Here is a 17,525-nt window from a genome sequence, read left to right on the forward strand (position 1 = left end):
CCTAACATGCTGATCAGGTATTTCCCTGCACTGCCACCCCTTACACTTGCAGCCCTTTTAATTAGAAAGAATAAGAACCCACCCCACCTCCCACTGCCAACTTTGTCCAACGCGGTCCTACTGGCATAGCTCCATTCCCACGTCTGATCAATCTCATCCATTTGCACACTACCCTGAACTGCCATTTACATGACAATTTTCAATACTGATTGTGGCAATGAGTTGGTTTCAGATGTCACCGAAAGAGCAGATCAGATTAGGTGACACAAAGATGCCAGTGTGATCAGAGGACAGTGGGAAGGAAGAAGACAATGATACAAGGAAGCAGAGAAAGATAGGGGGGAGATATACTCTGAAAGGCGTGCTGGTTACGTGCACTAGCCATGCTAAATTCTCCCTCAGTGTACCCGAACTGGCGCCGAGTGTGGTAACTAGGAGGTTTTCACAGCAACTTCATTGCAGTGTTAATGTTTGCCTACTTGTAACACTAATAAATAAATATCTAATGGCAGATCAATATAGGGGTCAAAAGGGAAACACATCAGTAAGATAGGTAGAGTAGTAACGCCAGAAACCAGAGGGACAATGGGAAAGAGATCATAGAATCTCTACAGTGCAGGAGGCCATTTGACCCATCGGGTCTGCACAGACACTATGACAGAGTATCTCACCCAGGCCCTTTCCCCCACCCTATTCCCGTAACCCTGCACATTCACCATGGCTAATCCATCTAACCTACACATCGTGGGACACTAAGGGGCAATTTAGCCTGGCCAATTCACCTAACTTGCACATCTTTGGACTCAAATAGATAAATAAGACACAAATAGAAAATTTACCAAAACCACTATTAATTTCAGCAAATAAGATTTTTGTTCAGTCTCAGATTCACATAAGGCTGCGAGAGACAGGGTCAGAGATAAATACTGGACGACAGAGGGATCCAGGAAGAGAAAAATTAGGGGACAGAAATGAGGGGGATTGACAACAGAGAGAAAATAAAGTGAGAGACTCCAAAAGGGAGCAATATCAGATAGTCATTGTAGAAATGAACAATAATTCAAAGACAGTTAGGTAGAGAAAGATAGGCAATTCAGGCAACATAAAGGCACACAGATCAGAAGTGATGACATCAATTGTAAGCAGATCCACAATATTTATATACACAAGTGAGGTCCTTGTTAAAAGGTTTGAGCAAGCACTAAATGGAAATGGTTGTGGTTCCCACCTCTGCACCCCTTGCAGAAGAGGTCACTGAGGCATATGTCAATTCTTACATTGTATTAAAGACATAGGCATAAACTCTAGAGACCAATACTGTGGGCGGCACACTGGCACAGTGGTTAGCACTGCTGCCTCAGCACCAGGGGACTGAGTTTGATTCCCGGTTTGGGTCACTGTCTGTGTGGAGTCTGCATGTTCTCCCCGTGTCTGCGTAGGTTTCCTCACACAGTCCGTAAGACGTGCTGGTTAGGTGGACTGGCCATGCTAAATTCTCCCTTAGTGTAACCCAAACGGGCGCCGAGTGTGGCGACTAGGGGATTTTCAGAGTTACGTCATTGCAGCGTTAATGTAAGCCTACTTGTGACACAAATAAATAAACTGTTATGAAGACCCTGCCCAACTACTTTCCCTTTACTTGATACACTTACGTCAGGAAATGCCAAAAGCTGCATAAATAACACAAACATAAAAAATAAAAGCAGGATTAGGCCATTCGGCTCCTGCTCCATCATTCATTTTGATCATCAAATTCAATATCCTGATCCCGCCTTCCCGATGATCCCTTTAGCCTCGAGAACTATATCAAGTTTCTTCTCGAAATCACACAATGTTTTACCCTCAACAAACTTTCCTCGATCACCCACTACACAGGCCAAAGTCTGGAGTATGCAAAAAGATGTGAAAGTGAATCAGTAAAGTTTAGGGCAAAAAATAATTTCGGCACTTCGCAATCGTCGAGACGAAGAGAGTGATGAAGGTTCTGTAAGCAAACCATAGGGCATTTTCCCCAGTGTAGGGAACTCTTGGAGAAGAGGGTGGGGTGGACAAGCCTTGATAGGTGCTCAAGACGATGAAATTGCCAAAATCAGACAGTCATCTGGGGCTGAAAGGATAAAACCAGTGAGCAAAGTCTTCTCTGATTTGCAACATTCACAGGAAGAATCTGAGGGATGAACCATCTCAACTAAGAATGTATTTCTATTGGAAGGTTAGCAGGGAAGGTGCTGGAGGTTTTCCTTTTTGCGTTCATGCCCACAATACTGTGCGCACATTTTAAAAATATATCCCGATGCCTCAACTAGACAAAATCCCATAATTCTTATTTTGATGCCTTCCTAACATAATTGCCAACTTTTTAAATCTGTCCTGGTTTGGACAAGTTACATACACAAATTCTATTTGTTCTACAGCAGCCTTTATCTCCGTGATGTTGGTCAGCTGTTTCTTTACAATTTGTTCATGGAGTGAGGGTGTCACTGGCAAGGCCAGCAGTTGCAGCCCAGCTGTAGATGTCCTTGAGAAAGCGAAGAGCCACCTTCTTGAACTACTCCAGCCCATGTGGCAATAGTGCAACCATTTAATTTATCAAAATACTTATAAAGAACAGAGAACCTGCTTCCCCCTGACTTGGCCTAATGTACACGTAACTCCAGTTACACCTTACGTGGTATGTGAATCATAATTGCCCTCAGGGCACTTAGGGATTCCTTTTCAGTGTTGCCCACTCCACCAGAACAATTGGAGATACTGGATGCCTGTCAGTAAGTTTGAAGTGATAATCCAATGTTAGCGTTCATATAGGATATCCTACACCACAGGAAGAGTTTATTTTTACTATCTGAATGCCCAGACTCGATTACTGTTTTGTATGTCACTGACAGCCTGCAAGAATCCTTGGCTTGTACCATGACCTTGCCTTTACTATCAGCGCTATTTGAAGTCTCCGGGGGCCACTTGAATCACAGCACTGACTTGTGTAGACCCACGTTGCTCGATTGTGTCAGACCACACAGGAACTGAACACCTGTACTGACAATTTAATAGGCAAGAATTTTAATTAACCCAAAAGTGTGAGTGGAATAGAAGAGTGTTGACATTTCTCATCCCTTAATGGGTATAAAACCAGTAGCCACAGGAACTGCTGGCCTCTGCAGACATAACATTTTATGACAGGGATGAAAAGCAGTAAAAGTAAGAGGGTAATTCTCCTTTAATTCATAATTTGTAGTGGTGGATACAGATGCTGATAACCACTAATTAGAGGTGCCATCCATTTCAGTCAGGGTATAATACACAGACTAGCACTTGAAACTAAACAGATAGTAACCATTACTGCTGGCATTCCATAGAATAGCACCACTTTTGTGAATTCCAATGCATTTGCTCCAAATCAGTGATTTGTTTTTGAGACTAAAAGCCAATATGATGGAGGTAGACTAATGTAAATGGAAAGAATTGTTAGTGAAGTCTACAAATTACAATTGAAATAAATTTAAGGATGCCAAGTCACTGAGGCAAAATGGTAGGAGCAGCCACACAAAAGGCCAACTGGACTTGTTCCTTCTTGAAGTCAACTGGCGAAGTGATGGAGCAAACAGTGGGTGAAGTGTATTCCTCTGGAACTTTTAAAATTGATTGACGAGTTAAGAATAGTTTGTAAATATTCATAAAGGGCATTGCAAATTTCACTCTGTAGCACCGGGAGATCAGCAGTGATTAAGTTAGCTCAGAATTCCTGATACCCAAAGAACCCCAAGACCAGAAAGTCAGGGGCATCAAAACTGGACAACTGACAGGGTAGACAACGACAACTTGCATTTATATAACTCTTTTACATAGAAAAACATCCCAAGGTGCTTTGCAGGAGTGTGCTCGTGCATAAATTGACGCTGAGCCAAAGGAGGTACTGGGATCATTAGAAAGGTAAGCTTTAAGGAGGGTCTTAATAGAAGGGCAAGGTGGAGAGGTTCAGAGTTACCAGAAATTAGGGTCTCTCTGCTGAAGGTACTACATGACCAGCCTTAATTCTTTCACTGGATCCGGATCACAAGCATTTCTAAATGCATTCTGACTGTACAAACTACTACTTGCGGCACACTTTCACATTTAATCGGGTGTGTGGATGAGTCAGGCTTGTCCGTCGGTTCTTTCCCATTAACCATCTTGTGAACAAATGCAACTTTAACACACGAAAAACACGCTTTGGTTTAAAGAGCTGAAATGTCTCGCTTTTCTTCCCACTATTGTTACAGCATGTGGCGGCTTTCCCAGGTGCTAAGGTGCACACACACAAGTCACAGGATCCTTTTCTATGCGTTTCCTCAGCAAACACTTTGCAAACCGCCAACATCAGCACTGCGATGTATATCTAAAAACAAAATAACCCAACATCCAGCCAGCAAACAAAACTAAGGAAATGCCTTGATAGAGAACTTTACCTTGGCAAAAGTACTGTGAAGCTCAAGTGTGTATGTTGTGCCAGTGCAAGTCAAACCTCCTGCAGGCTGAATGGTATAAAGGTTTGTACCAGTACACAATCATACTCCCCAAGTTACTAAAACCCACTACAAGATACAACCTACACACTAGATGCTGTGTACATATTTGCGCGATTGTCCAGTTGTCTACTCCGGCAGTGGAAACCTGTGGCATAAATGGTATGTCCAATTTAAACGCTGAAGCTACATTTTTCCAACAAAGCTATTCTAGGTTTCTTTTTCTCCCTGTCGTCTTACTCATGGCTATGCCTGCTTAGTGACATTCCCAAACTGGACCATTAGCTTACTTGGTTTGTAACGAGTGCAGCAAGCTTCTGCACATAGGAGTTGCCTTTTACTTTCAGTCCCGAAACAGCAACCATCCTAGAGATTCATAAAGGCTGCAGTCTGATGTACAATTTGTAATTTTATTTATGACATTTGCGCAATGCTGACATCTCCTACTGCTCGTGCGCATCTCCCCAGCGCCCCCCCCCCCCCCCCCCCCGCCAAATCTCTAATCAAAATAATCTTCTCTGTCCAATATCTGTCTTCCTGCACAACTGTTTATGATCTGCTGCATCCATCTGTTTCTCCCATGATCTATGAGCACCATCTGTCTGCTTCTTGCGAAGCTCACCCATATCATTAAATGTTGCTGCCTGTGTCTTTCTCTCTGTGGTGTCTCACGTTCTTCATCTTGCAAGTGTCTGCCCTACAACCCTCAAACCTGCCACTCTAATGTGCTGTCAGGACCGCTTGTTTGATATCAGACAAGCCCTGCAACCTCCTCCACTTAAATTTAAAGACTGAAGCCAGCATCTTTTGGCCCCTGTCACAATACCTGAACTCCCTCTGCGATTATTTCTCTTATTCAATCCAACACCTGAAATGTACAATTTGGTTATTTATTTCTTTTCTGTTTGTGGACCTCACTGTTTGCAAATTGGCACGAACATTTCTTACAATAGTGACAACACTACAAAAGCAATTTATTGGACATTGCGAATGGTGCTATATAAATGCAACTTTGTTCCCTCTCTCCCCCTGGTTACTATCGTAGGCTGAATGATGATATTTGCAATCTCAATGACCTGTTTAAGTCTATGGTGAGTTCTAAATCTTCGAGCCTCCCAATTACAATACTATTGATTTTCACCTCAAAGCAGCTCCAACCCAACACACACTAGAACAATTGGTGCTTCTGTTAAATGGAAGCAGGATTACTACAGTGCTCTCATGCCCTGCTACAGCATCTGTAAACTTCAGCTCAACTACAGCCCCTAATTAAATAGAAATATTTAGTTTCTAATGTAAAACGCTGGCTATAGAAGTTACTCAAAATCATGAAAGTGTGCAACATTTTAATATATTAGGCGATTTCCCTGCACCCTGTCCCACGCCAAGTCATTGTCACCACACACATCTACAGCGGCTCGCAATTTTAAATCTTCCATGGTCCCCTACTGCCCCAAGACCTAAACTCAGGCCACCTTGTGGATCCCCCACATCCTTGTGACCCACCATTGGTAGCCATGCCACCAACTGCCATAGTCCAACTTTATGGAATTCGTTCAACTTCCCGGTCTTCCTAAAACCCATCCAACACAGAAGCTTTTGATCATCTCACCGAATGTTTGCTTCTTTATGCCTTTGAAGCACCACTACATGGTTTCTTCTACATCCATAACTATAATTTGATGCAAGTTGTTGTCTTTTCCCATTTTTATGCGGTCACTTCTCCCTGATCTGACATGGTCATGTCTCAACCACCTGCTGACTTGCATGCCTTTCCCTTTTTACCTCTAACGCTGACTCACAATAGAATCCCTACAGTGCAGGAGGCCATTCAGCCCATCAAGTCTGCACCTACCACAATCCCACCTAGGCCCTATCCCCGTAACCCCAGATATTTACCCTGCTAATCCCCCTGACACTAGGATCAATTCAGCATAGCCAATCAACCTAACCCGCACATCTTTGGACTGAGAGAGGAAACTGGAGCACCCGGAGGAAACCCATGCAGACACGGGGAGAATATGCAAACTCCACACAGACAGTGACCCGAGGCCAGAATTGAACTGGGGTCCCTGGCGCTGTAATGCAACAGTGCTAACCACTGTGCCACCATGCCTATGCTGTTCTCTAGCCTCTAATCTACTTTTGCATCTCTCTCTTCCCTTCTCATTTGTCCCATTTCTAATCTCTCTCATCCCATGCCTGTCAGTCTTCCTCTCTCCCTTGTGTGGCTCACTTATACCTCACCCTGCCCCTTTATAATTCTATCGTTCAAATCTTTACATTTTTCACATCTCCAAAGATGTGGGGGTTAGGTGGATTGGTCATGCTAAACTGCCACTTAGTGTCAGGGGGATTAGCAGGGTAAATACATGCGGTTACTGTGATGGGGCCTGGATGGGATTGTTGTCGGTGCAGGCTTGATGGGCCAAATGGCCTCCTTTGGCACTGTAGGGATTCTATGTTCCTGCTTTCGGTACCCTGGAAAGCCAAGAGAGACAGTAAAGGAGGATGGTTTGCCGGGGTCCGAAAGGACGTCAGAGCCAAAGCTTTTGATGGCGAATATTAGTGGTCAGAGGCTGAGCTGCAAAAGACAAGGGATCAGGAAAGGACAGAAGAAGAGAAGCTAAGATGCAGGCAGATCAGGAAACAAAATTATAGTTACAGGACAGGAAGGTAAACAGATAGGCTTAGAAATTTAGGCAAACGACCAGAAAAGGCTCAACAGTTTGGCGTTTGGATGGAGGGAGGCTGGTGAAGTCACGAGTAGGAAACACAATTACACCAGGGATGGCTAGGTGGTCACATAGCAAAATTACCACTTTTAATTCAAAGTTGCTTAATTCAAAGCTCTGATCATTCAAATTTTCACACTAAAGTTGCTGCCCTATTTATGTTGCTTAAATAAGTTTTTTTTAAAAAAAGCACAATAAAAAATTTAAATCAGTCGACGAAATATTTAGTTTCTAATGTAAACTCTGGCTATAAAAGTTACTTAAAATCATGAAAGTGTGCAACATTTTAATATATTAGGCGATTTCCCATTACGTTGCTAATGGCAAGATGGAGAATGTGCAATTCTTGTCACTGATGTCTTCATGCTACTGTTTCTTGGTTTCCTCTTTTCTGCACATCACCCTTCCCTAACTCTTGTCTCATTTGCTCTGTTTTTAAAAAAAATTCTTATTTCCAATCAGATGGGTGGTATGGCAAGACGTGATACCGAATGGAGCCAGCAACTGAAGACTGCATTTGTCCTGGTGGTTGCAAGGAAAATGGGGCCTTTGACCACTTCCACATCATTTACGCTACGCCCACTACAAGTTATAACTTGGGTGGTGAAAGGGTGGGATGTCACCTTAACCAGAAGCCACTTTCTGTAAGGCGGGCCCACCCTCAAGGCCCAGTAGCCTCCCAACCACACTTTCCACCCCACCCAGGCCTCTCTCCCCAGACCCTATTATCCCCTCCTAGGCCTTCCCCACCCCTCGAACTTAACTGGACGTCCTCCTGCATTTCTTCTTCTGTCTCTTGCGGTGTTGGTGCTACAGGGAATGGGGAGCTGCCAGCCAACTGCACTGACGGTGGGACATACTCCCGAGCGAGTAGTCCTGCCTGCAGCCACTCAACACTTACTTGAGCGTGAAGTGGCCGTAGGGCACTCTGAGTCAGTGGGGATGTCAGGTGGCAGGAATCAAGACTCTGCCATCCAAAAAGTTCACGTTCCTACTATCTCATCCCCTTCTTTCCCACCCCACCTCTTTGTTTACAAACCGAAGTTAATGGTTTACATCTGAGACACTTGGAGCCAGGCGTGGCCATTTAGCCCCTCATATGTTAACATTGTTCATGGCTGATTAGAACTTCCAATCTCTTGAAATACCTACCCACAATTACATTCTCCCTCCCATGCTCCAATGTCACCGTTTACTCTCCTCCCACTCGCTCCCCCTCAAATGCACCAGCATGCCCCCAAACATCAATTCCCATGCTTGGCTCCCCCACTCTATTTCCCTTGAAATGTAATACCTGGTTCAATATTCAACTATTTTCCCCCAAAAGCAAATAATCAAAATACAAGGAGGCAAGAAATTGCTGGTTTTCTTTCCTTTCTCTGTCAATTTCAACCTCCACATTTTTTCTCACCTGCCCCCTTGCTCTGATTTTGTCTTCCAAATTCTTCTATTCTATTCCCTCATAAACGTCTTCCCGAACACTTTCCCACTTCCTCTCCTTTGAACTACCTACTCAACCTATTTATCAAGGGGAGTGAGGGGCTGAGAACGAATGAAGGGTCAGAAAACCCCAAACACCAGTCAATTTGCCACCCCCTTCTACTCTCCTTTTCCTTTTTTGTCTTCAACAACGCTTGGTTTGCTTTGAAAATTCAATTTGAAAAGAGAAATCAAATTAGAATAAGGAAAGAACACGACTGTCTGCCTTTCTCTCTTTGTGCCTCGGTCTCTCGCTCATCGTCTTTCCGGGGCTAGAGATTAGAACTTCTAATCAGCCATGGTCCCACTGAACGATGGAACATACGAAGGGCTAAATGGCCACACCTGTCCCCAAGTGTCTCAGATATAAAACATTAACTTTGACTTGTAAACAAAGTACAGGTAAGGCAATTAAAAGGCTTAAAAATTTAATGGATGCTCATTCTTCGTCTGATAAGTGTGGTAACATTACAAGAACTCATTCTCTCCTCACTGCCCTCTTTCATTTATCTCTCTCACACATAAGACCTCTCTCATAGGATCCCAACAATGCAGAAGGTGGCCATTTGGCCCATTGAGCCTACACTGATAACAACCCCACCCAGGCCCTATCCCCGTAACCCCACGTATTTACCCTGCTAATCCCACTGACGCTAAGGTCTCATTAGAGAAAAAAATATATATTTTTACCTCTCTAAAGCTTTTGTAGTTTATCTCTCAAAACAACTTGGACAGAAAATGTTAGAATCTAAGCAAAAAAAAACTTTTAACAAATTGAGCATTGGAGTATTTTGAGGCTAAGGTGCACTTAAGATGTTCAGCCTGCACAAAGCATTTCAGTTCACAGCATTACAGATCTGGAAAAAATATCAATTCAAGCCCTGGCTATTGGGAGAGACAAAAAAAAAGACGCAAAAGACAATTCAATGGATGAGTTTAATCATATTGTGCTGAAATGCATATTTTTAAAATCTTGATTTAATCTTTATTTTGGGCATTAGAAATGTCAGTTACTGAAAATTGACAGATGAAAAGAGTTCTCACAAAGTATTGACAGAAATGTGTCAACTCAGTGACCACTTTTCAAAGTGACAGGTTTACATGAGTGTTTTTCATTACAGACATGGACATAGAGTCATAGAGCGCTGAAAAGGCTCTTCGGCTTATTGGACACAGAACAGAAAATGAAGAAAGTTGACAAAAAAGTGTCTAAAACTTGACAACAGAAGATCAGGTGGGTCAGACAGGAAGAATACGCAGTTGCTCGTGTTTAATCTATTATAGACATATAGCGATTTTCAACCACCCTTCCCCACCAGTTATTACTGTACTAGAAAACCAATGAGTACTGGCCATTAACCTATTGAAAATAGTACACCAATACCATTGCAAAATGTGGAGAAAGTATTAGACAACATTTATAAGCTCACAGTTGCAGAAAACAAACAGGTTTATAATAAACCTCAGCTCTGTATAATCACTTGTCGAAAGTAAACTCACTATTAATAAATTAAATTAGACAGGAAACTGAACTTGCATTTATGGCCAACTTCACAACCTCTGGATGTCCCAAATATTTTGCAACTAATTAAGTACTTCTGAAGTGTAGCTAATTTCCACACAGCAATGTCCGACAGACATCAATGAATTAAATGAACACACCACTTGTTTTAATGATATTAGAGTTTACTGTCTAGAAGGGTGGTAGAAGCAGAAACGTTAACAATATTAAAGAAAATTGGATAGTCATGTGAGAGAAATAAACTTGTAGTGCCAAAGGCAAAGTGTGGGGTGATAGGACTGGCAGAGCTGGTATGGACTTAATGGACAGATTGGCCTCTTTTTGTACCTTTATGATTCTATGACTATGAACAAAGAACAGTACAGCACTGGAACAGGCCCCTCAGCCCACCTGCGTGGGCACATGACAGCTCTCTAAATTAAAGACCGTTTGCCACTATGCAGTCCATATCCCTCTATTCTCTGCCTATTCATGTAACTGTCAAGATGCCTCTTAAACATTGCTATTTTATCTGCTTCTACCACCTCCTCTGGCAGCGCATTCCAGGCACTTACCACCCTCTGTGTAAAGAAACTCGCCTCCCAACTCTCCTTTAAACTTTCCCCCTTTTACCTTAAACCTATATCCCCTCATTTCTTCCCTATGGCTGAGGGACACATACAGACGAGGACACCAGGAGAACACCTCAAGTCTTCTTAGACTATGTCCACAGGATACTTTAGGGCCATCTAAGAGGCCTTGGTCTGATCTATAAATAAATCTCAGGACTACACTGAAGTGGTTAGATGATGGGCTCAAGTCTCTGGATTGCACCTTAAACATACATCTTTTAGATTCTAAGGCACATTTGTGAACAAGTCAAAGCTGACACCATTATGAGAATATTTTAAATACTTTGTCACAAGAATTCTTCAGAAAAAATATAGCTGGAGGTGAAATTCTTGTGTTCATTAATTTTACATCTGGAGCAAGATAAACTCTTCAAACCAGTTCTATTTAGGGTCCATAAAAAATTATTTTACCCCACATTTCATACCCATGCTATTTGAAGACCCTTCATTTTTGTAAAACTAATTTCCCTCTCCTATGTTTTCAGAGATCTGAAATGAAGAGAAAGCGTCCAAAAGATGACAGTACTCATGATAACATCTTCTCTTAAACATTAGATGTCTCTATTGTTAATCATAAGCAACTCAATTTTGTGTGGCACAACAGAATAGAAACAGGCCATTCGGCCCAACTGGTCCATGCTGGTGTTCATGCACTGCACATACCTCCCATCATTCCTCTTCATCTAACCCAATCAGCATAACCTCTAGACCTTTCTCCCTCATCTTATCTAGCTTCCCCTTAAATGCATCTGCATTCGCCTTCACTAATCGTGTCGCAAGTTCCCCTTTCTAGCCACTCTCCAGTTTCTTCTGAATTCTCCATTGGATTTATTAGTGACTACCTCATAATGATGGCCTCCTATCTTGATCTCTCTCACAACATCTTCTCCAAATGTCAAAGTAGATGATAAGTTGAACTGGAGGGAACAGTGACGGGCAGGGGACATACACAATTATACAACCTCAGAAAAGTTGAACCCTTTTGATTCGATCCTACTATCATGAAACTGTACTTTATGGCTGTAGTTGAGAGTGCTATTCATTTTGCACGTCTCGCCTGTTACTGCTGTCTTAGGAAAGCGGACTCTAAGAGTACAAACATCAGTGAACTAGGCAGGAAGGGTTTTTGATGAGCAGATCTTTCTTAACAAAATTGGCCCTTGAAATATTTTGACTAAAGAGAGTCTTGAACAATGAGAAACACCACTCCTTCTCAATATTACTGCTGGTTGCGGTCAGGGAAAGGTCAACAATCTCTCAGATGCAGGACAAATCGGTTCCTGAACTTCTTTGGATCCTTCTCCAGAACTTTTAACAGGAGTTTGATATATGGATGAAGATATGCACCAAGGGAGGGTCTCACTGAATGATTATTTTAATGTATTGGAATAGTTTTTAATACATAGGTTAAATCAAGTTAGATTTGTGTGACAGGTTAATTTTCTTTCATCATTAACTTGCACGTAATCTTTCAATGAGTTAGTAACATACCCAAAATGAATTTCCAGCTGAACAATAAAGTGAATTGAATCTACATATACCCTATTAAACCCCGCCATATATTTAACACCTCTAACACGATGTTCCCTCAGCCTTTTCTTTTCTAAAGAGCCCCAATTTGTTCAATGTTTCCTAGGAGCAATAACCTCTGAATTCTGGTTATCCTCGTTAATATCTATTGCACTTACTCCAGTGCCTCTAAGTCCTTTTTACATGGAGGCAGGTGGCAAAACTTCGGAATCTAAAGTATTAATCGGGTGACGATGGACCGAATGGTCTCTTCTGCACTGTAGGGGATTCTATGATAACCGATACACACTACAGTGCGACAGCATTCAAACTCAGGCCTACAGTTTCCAACACAGGAGAGCTCTTCAGAATTTTGCACAGTCACTGAGGAAATTGCTTTCGCAAAAGGAAAAGCAAAATATCAGTTGTGAGAAAGGTCTTGCACGCCCATTAACAGCTGGCGGCAAAGCGATATTGGCAGAGCTCTGGGGCTGGAGAGCTGTTCAAAGACCCAAATGAAGTCAGAAAAATAATAAAAAACCATATCAGAAAATTCTCCTTCTTGCAGCCAGAGGTGAGAATGTACGGACTTCAAATTCCTCAACGAAGTTTTTCTATTATTGGAAATAATCCAATCCAAGTATCCTGAGAAATAGTGAAGCTACAGTTGAGTGGACATGAAAGCTGAGGCTACAATTCCTAGCCGAGTTGCTCCAAATGGGAATGAATGTTTGGCCATTCTTGTGTGAAGGGGATTGGGAAAGGTCAAGCAAATGCTTCCATTCACCATAAAGAAACTGGCATTTCTTTCTCAAGTTGAACCATGCCAAGAGCAGCTGGTCCCCTGAATTCAACGCTTCCGCAGGTTAACGCCTGTCGCAAAGATCCAGGATACTATAAGCAGCAAAATAAAAGTAGGTAAAAGCATGAAAATTAGGTCATTCTTGGGGCCAACACTAATTTCCCAGCAAGGGAGTCACTGGGGATTGTGATGAGGAATGGGAGACCAAATGAGCTCAAGTAACTCATTCTGTATCACTCAGTACCACATCCTGCTGAGACGTTACCCACTCATTTAATAGAGAGAGCTAGGCTGGTTAACATGGACAATCACTGGATCGATGTTGCTGGTTTAGACCAAGTCAAACTTTTCAGGCACCTCTCCTCAATGAACCATTCTGTACACCCAGACTATGCACACAAACAATGCAAGTAATAATATATCTATTCCATACAACTAGAAAGAGTGACAAGTAGAACTCCTTTTAGACATGATTAAATAATACTGCGCTGAAACAACTCAAGTGTTTTCATGATAATTGGACAGCTCATTGGAGAGCATAAGTACGACACAGTGATAAACAGCAGTAGGCTCTTTTTCTGGTAACTATTACTAAGCAGATTAATAGAATCCTACATTTTTGTTTTGCATCTCAGGCAAAAGTTTGTAGTATGGATTCAGAATATAATGGAAGCAGATAAAAGAGACCAGAGTTTGAGCGCTCCATCCAAATTTGACAATGTGCAGAATCGCGATAGGAGCCCAAGGAAAGAATCTGCCATGTAAATGGGCCACACAACCACGAGTCACTTATCTCTTACACAGGATCCAAGACCATATCTTGGTGTTGCCAAGTTCTACATTAACACTTGAGGCTCTGGATGTGCAGCTAACTGCAATAGTGTGTTATCTGGCATTGTAAGGGTTGAAGCAGCAAAATTTCACATAATTATGAGGTTCACCAGCTGACATCTGTTGTAACATCCAGCAGCTCACATTTCTTGCTTGCTTCTAAGTCTGGTGCAAGAAACAACGCGAGTGGAAACTCACTGAAGCACTCGTAACAAACTTTCCCCAAGTAAAATGACAGGGTGCCCTGCAGAGTGTCGGGGGCAGAGTTAGGGTGTTAATGTAAAAAATAAAAATTGAGTGCGTCTCGAAAGGGAAACAAAAAGAAAAATGGTAACAAACTTCCACCTATGCAGGATGCTCGAGCAAATTGCATCTGTGTGGTCCTGCTGACCCAGTTATTATAATGGTGCACTGTACACAGCCAGATGCAGCAGGCTTTCTATCACAACTGTCCCTGAAGGATCACACAGGTGTGGAGTGGAGCCTGGCGACTTACCAGCACCCTATCCCATAAAAGGTTATTTGCAACTGAAAAATATATTCTTAGGAGTCTTAGATGCTCCAGAATGGAATTGCAACGGCCCTTGCATCTGATTCATACGAGCCTAACTAAAATTTAAGCCTTACAGAGGCAGATTTGTAGGCAGGTAACCTTCGATCAGCTCAAAGTTCACAATGCATAACATAATCTAAAACAATTTTCATCCCTATTACAATAAATGTTACACGCTATAAAGTGGTTATAAAACATAAACAGGCAGTCCAAAATCCAACCCTCATTACACTACCCACATTCTATAATTTTCACTTCTACGGCTGCATGGATCATGTTTCAGTGAAGTGCAAACCAGCAAGGATTATTAATTGCAAAATTATTAGAGCGACGCTTCATTTGAAAGCACCTAGATACAAGGCTTTGCAAAACTGCACCAGAGGGCGCCAGAAGCTCAGTCATTGAGTGTCAGTTCAATGGACTGGACTCTGATCAATAACTGCAACCATACAAATGAATCAATTTCTTAATTAGTGTCAGAAACTTTGCGACTTGGACAACAACAAAAAAAGTTTCTTGTGCACCTGGACATAAAAAGTTTTTTAAAAAAAAAAAGTTAAATCAAATTACAAAGTAATCTTATTTCTGACCTAAAATTTCCCAGAGAGGCTGTGCAATAGATATATATATTTTTTTATAAATAAAAAAAAGAGAGAAATGCACGAAATAAGACGTGTCAACTGGCAGAAATATGTGGTTGAATTTACCAGGAGGTCTTCTGGGATGATTGAATTGTCTGTGTAAATGCAGAGTTTCTCAGCTGTCAGGGGGATCGTCTCCTTCAGTTTTGACGCTAAGAACATGCAGACTGCCCCTAGCAGCTGGAGGTGACATTTTCTAGTGGGAACCGAAGATAGAAATCTATCCAGATAATTCATAGCCAACAGAAAGACTTCCTCTTCGCATTTCTGCTCTTCGCACACCTAGAATGAAGGGAGGGGGAAGGGAGGGAAGGAGGTCAAAAATAAAAACACAGAAAACAAAACAGGAAAAAAAAAGTCAAAAACATTCAACAAAGCCAAAAAAAAAATCATTCCAATCTTATGCACCGAAAATTTAATCGAAGGGAAGGCAGCAATTTGCGGAAAAAAAACGTCAGAAACACTACCCCTTTTTCGACCTACCCCACAAGGCAAATGTATTAAATATCCGATACATTGGCCCTCAAAGTTGTCCTTTTGATGCAAAGCTTGAAGAGTTTAAGGGCACAAGGCAGCCAAGCCGTGCCTCTCGACCGTGGTGGTGGCGGGGGGAAGGCAAACAAAAAAAAACAAAACATTAAAATTAAAAAAATATATATATGAAAAAAAATATCGCGTGGCTGCCACCTTTTGTTCGGCGCAAACTTTCGAAAAATCGGGAAAATTAGACGGTGGCGCCCACAGCCACGGTTCTCACATGTAAATAAAGGAGAAATCCTCAAGTTTGATCGGGGCCGGGAGCCGACAGCCGGGGAGCTTGGCCGGGGTGAGGAAATTGGGGGTTTCTGCCGCGAGAGCAGGAGGAGGAGAAGGAGAAAGGGAAGAAGGGGGGCCCCGAGGATTGTGCAGTCAACTCTCCTCACAACCCACCATGGCAGAGAGAGAGAAGTTTAGAGAGAGAGAGATAATCGACCGACAGGCTACTAAAATAAAAAGGACAACTTTTTTTTTGTGGGGGGCAGCAACAGGCAAAAGAAAAAATGATACAAAATACAAAACAAAATGCAACATCTTTTTTGTTTAAACCTTCTTAGCAATGTTACACTTTAATGATTCCCCCACCACTACTAACAACAACCCTTCTTTCTCTCTCTCTTTATTAATTAAAACCCATTTGATTTAAAAGGGGGGGGAAAGAGAATAAAAAGTTTTTATTGGGGGAAAAGTCGAGTCAACATGGCGACAGTATGTTGTTTATCAGCCATCATTTCAACTTCTTTACAAAATTGTGTTAAGGGGGTAGGGGGAGGGGAAGAGAGAGGGTAGAGGAAAAGTATTTTTTTTCATCAAATTCAGCATTCCCTGCACTGGAAGAGTTAGCTTGTTAAACTTGCACGCACACTTTACCACAAAAGCGACGCCTTACCTCCCCCCCCCCCTTCCCAATCTTGCTCCTTCACAATCTGCAACATTTTAAAATCACTCCAAAAATTATATATTAAAAAATATGACACCTCCCCAAATACTTTTGCCCAAAGCTCTGAAGAAGCATTTGCAATGTTGAATTAAGTGCAGCAAACACACACTCTTAATTACTCTTATTCCCCACCTCCTCTCTCTCTCAAGTTTTCTTTTTTTTACCTCCAACATCCAAAATGCAACCATTTTTCTCATGTAGGGTTCGATTTCTTTCTGGACACATTTGAAATAAGAAGTCCTCGGGATGTATCTGTCCTCGACGTGCAGCAGGTTTTGCAGGACTCGGTGGTCAGAGAGGAGTTTTGGGTCCGGGAAGGCTCGCTGGATTTTGGGGGCATTTTCCATGCAGAGGAGCTCCATAGTCTGATGTGTGTGTGTGTGACTGTATGTATGTATGTCTATGTGTGTTACTGTGTCTATGTATGTGTGTGTGTTGGTGATATGACCCTGCTGGCGATTAAGTTGCTGCTGCCTGTGCTGCACTGGGGGCTCCCTCTGTGTCTGTGTGTATGTGTGTGAGTGCGACAGGAGGCAGACAGGCTGAGAGGGGAACCTGAGCGGCGCCTGCGCGGGAGCCTCTTTGATTGATTGATACACTCGGGGCTGTGTATCCAGCGCGCTGCCGTCACCCCAGCAACCTGACGTTCCATCGCGCGGCCCCCGCCCAATCCGCGCCCCGCATTCCCTCCCCGCCTGCCCCGCCCACCCACGTCACAATCGGCCTCCGCACGCCGCCAGCCAATCAGCCGCGCCGCCGTGGGCGCGAGGAGCCAGGAAGTGGAGCACGTGCTTGGGGGGGGGGGGGGGGGCAGCGTGGGGAGCAGCCCCATTCATTCATTCAATCAATCTCGTAAGATACCCCTC

At 42.7% G+C, this 17,525-nt stretch overlaps 1 protein-coding gene across 3 annotated transcripts in view; it reads right to left on the reverse strand.

The window, feature by feature from the left end:
* The window catches only part of ccnd3 (cyclin D3), a 38,974-nt gene extending 21,775 nt beyond the window's left edge, over nucleotides 1-17,199 (reverse strand). The window contains exons 1-2 of one of the 3 annotated variants that reach the window (XR_013500913.1): nucleotides 16,824-17,173; nucleotides 15,249-15,464 (exon numbers count right to left, since the gene is read on the reverse strand). Coding sequence is in view for 2 of the 3 variants with exons in the window: in XM_078242191.1 (XP_078098317.1) it covers nucleotides 15,249-15,464; nucleotides 16,824-17,021 (414 nt within the window). In the remaining variant the exon portion in view is untranslated. Of the gene's footprint in view, nucleotides 1-15,248; nucleotides 15,465-16,823 lie in introns of all 3 variants that reach the window. The other 2 variants (XM_078242191.1, XM_078242190.1) reach the window with 2 other exon arrangements.
* Between the last annotated feature and the right edge of the window lie 326 nt (nucleotides 17,200-17,525).

This window comes from Mustelus asterias, chromosome 25 (assembly GCF_964213995.1).
Source record: "Mustelus asterias chromosome 25, sMusAst1.hap1.1, whole genome shotgun sequence".
Taxonomy (NCBI): Eukaryota; Metazoa; Chordata; class Chondrichthyes; order Carcharhiniformes; family Triakidae; genus Mustelus; species Mustelus asterias.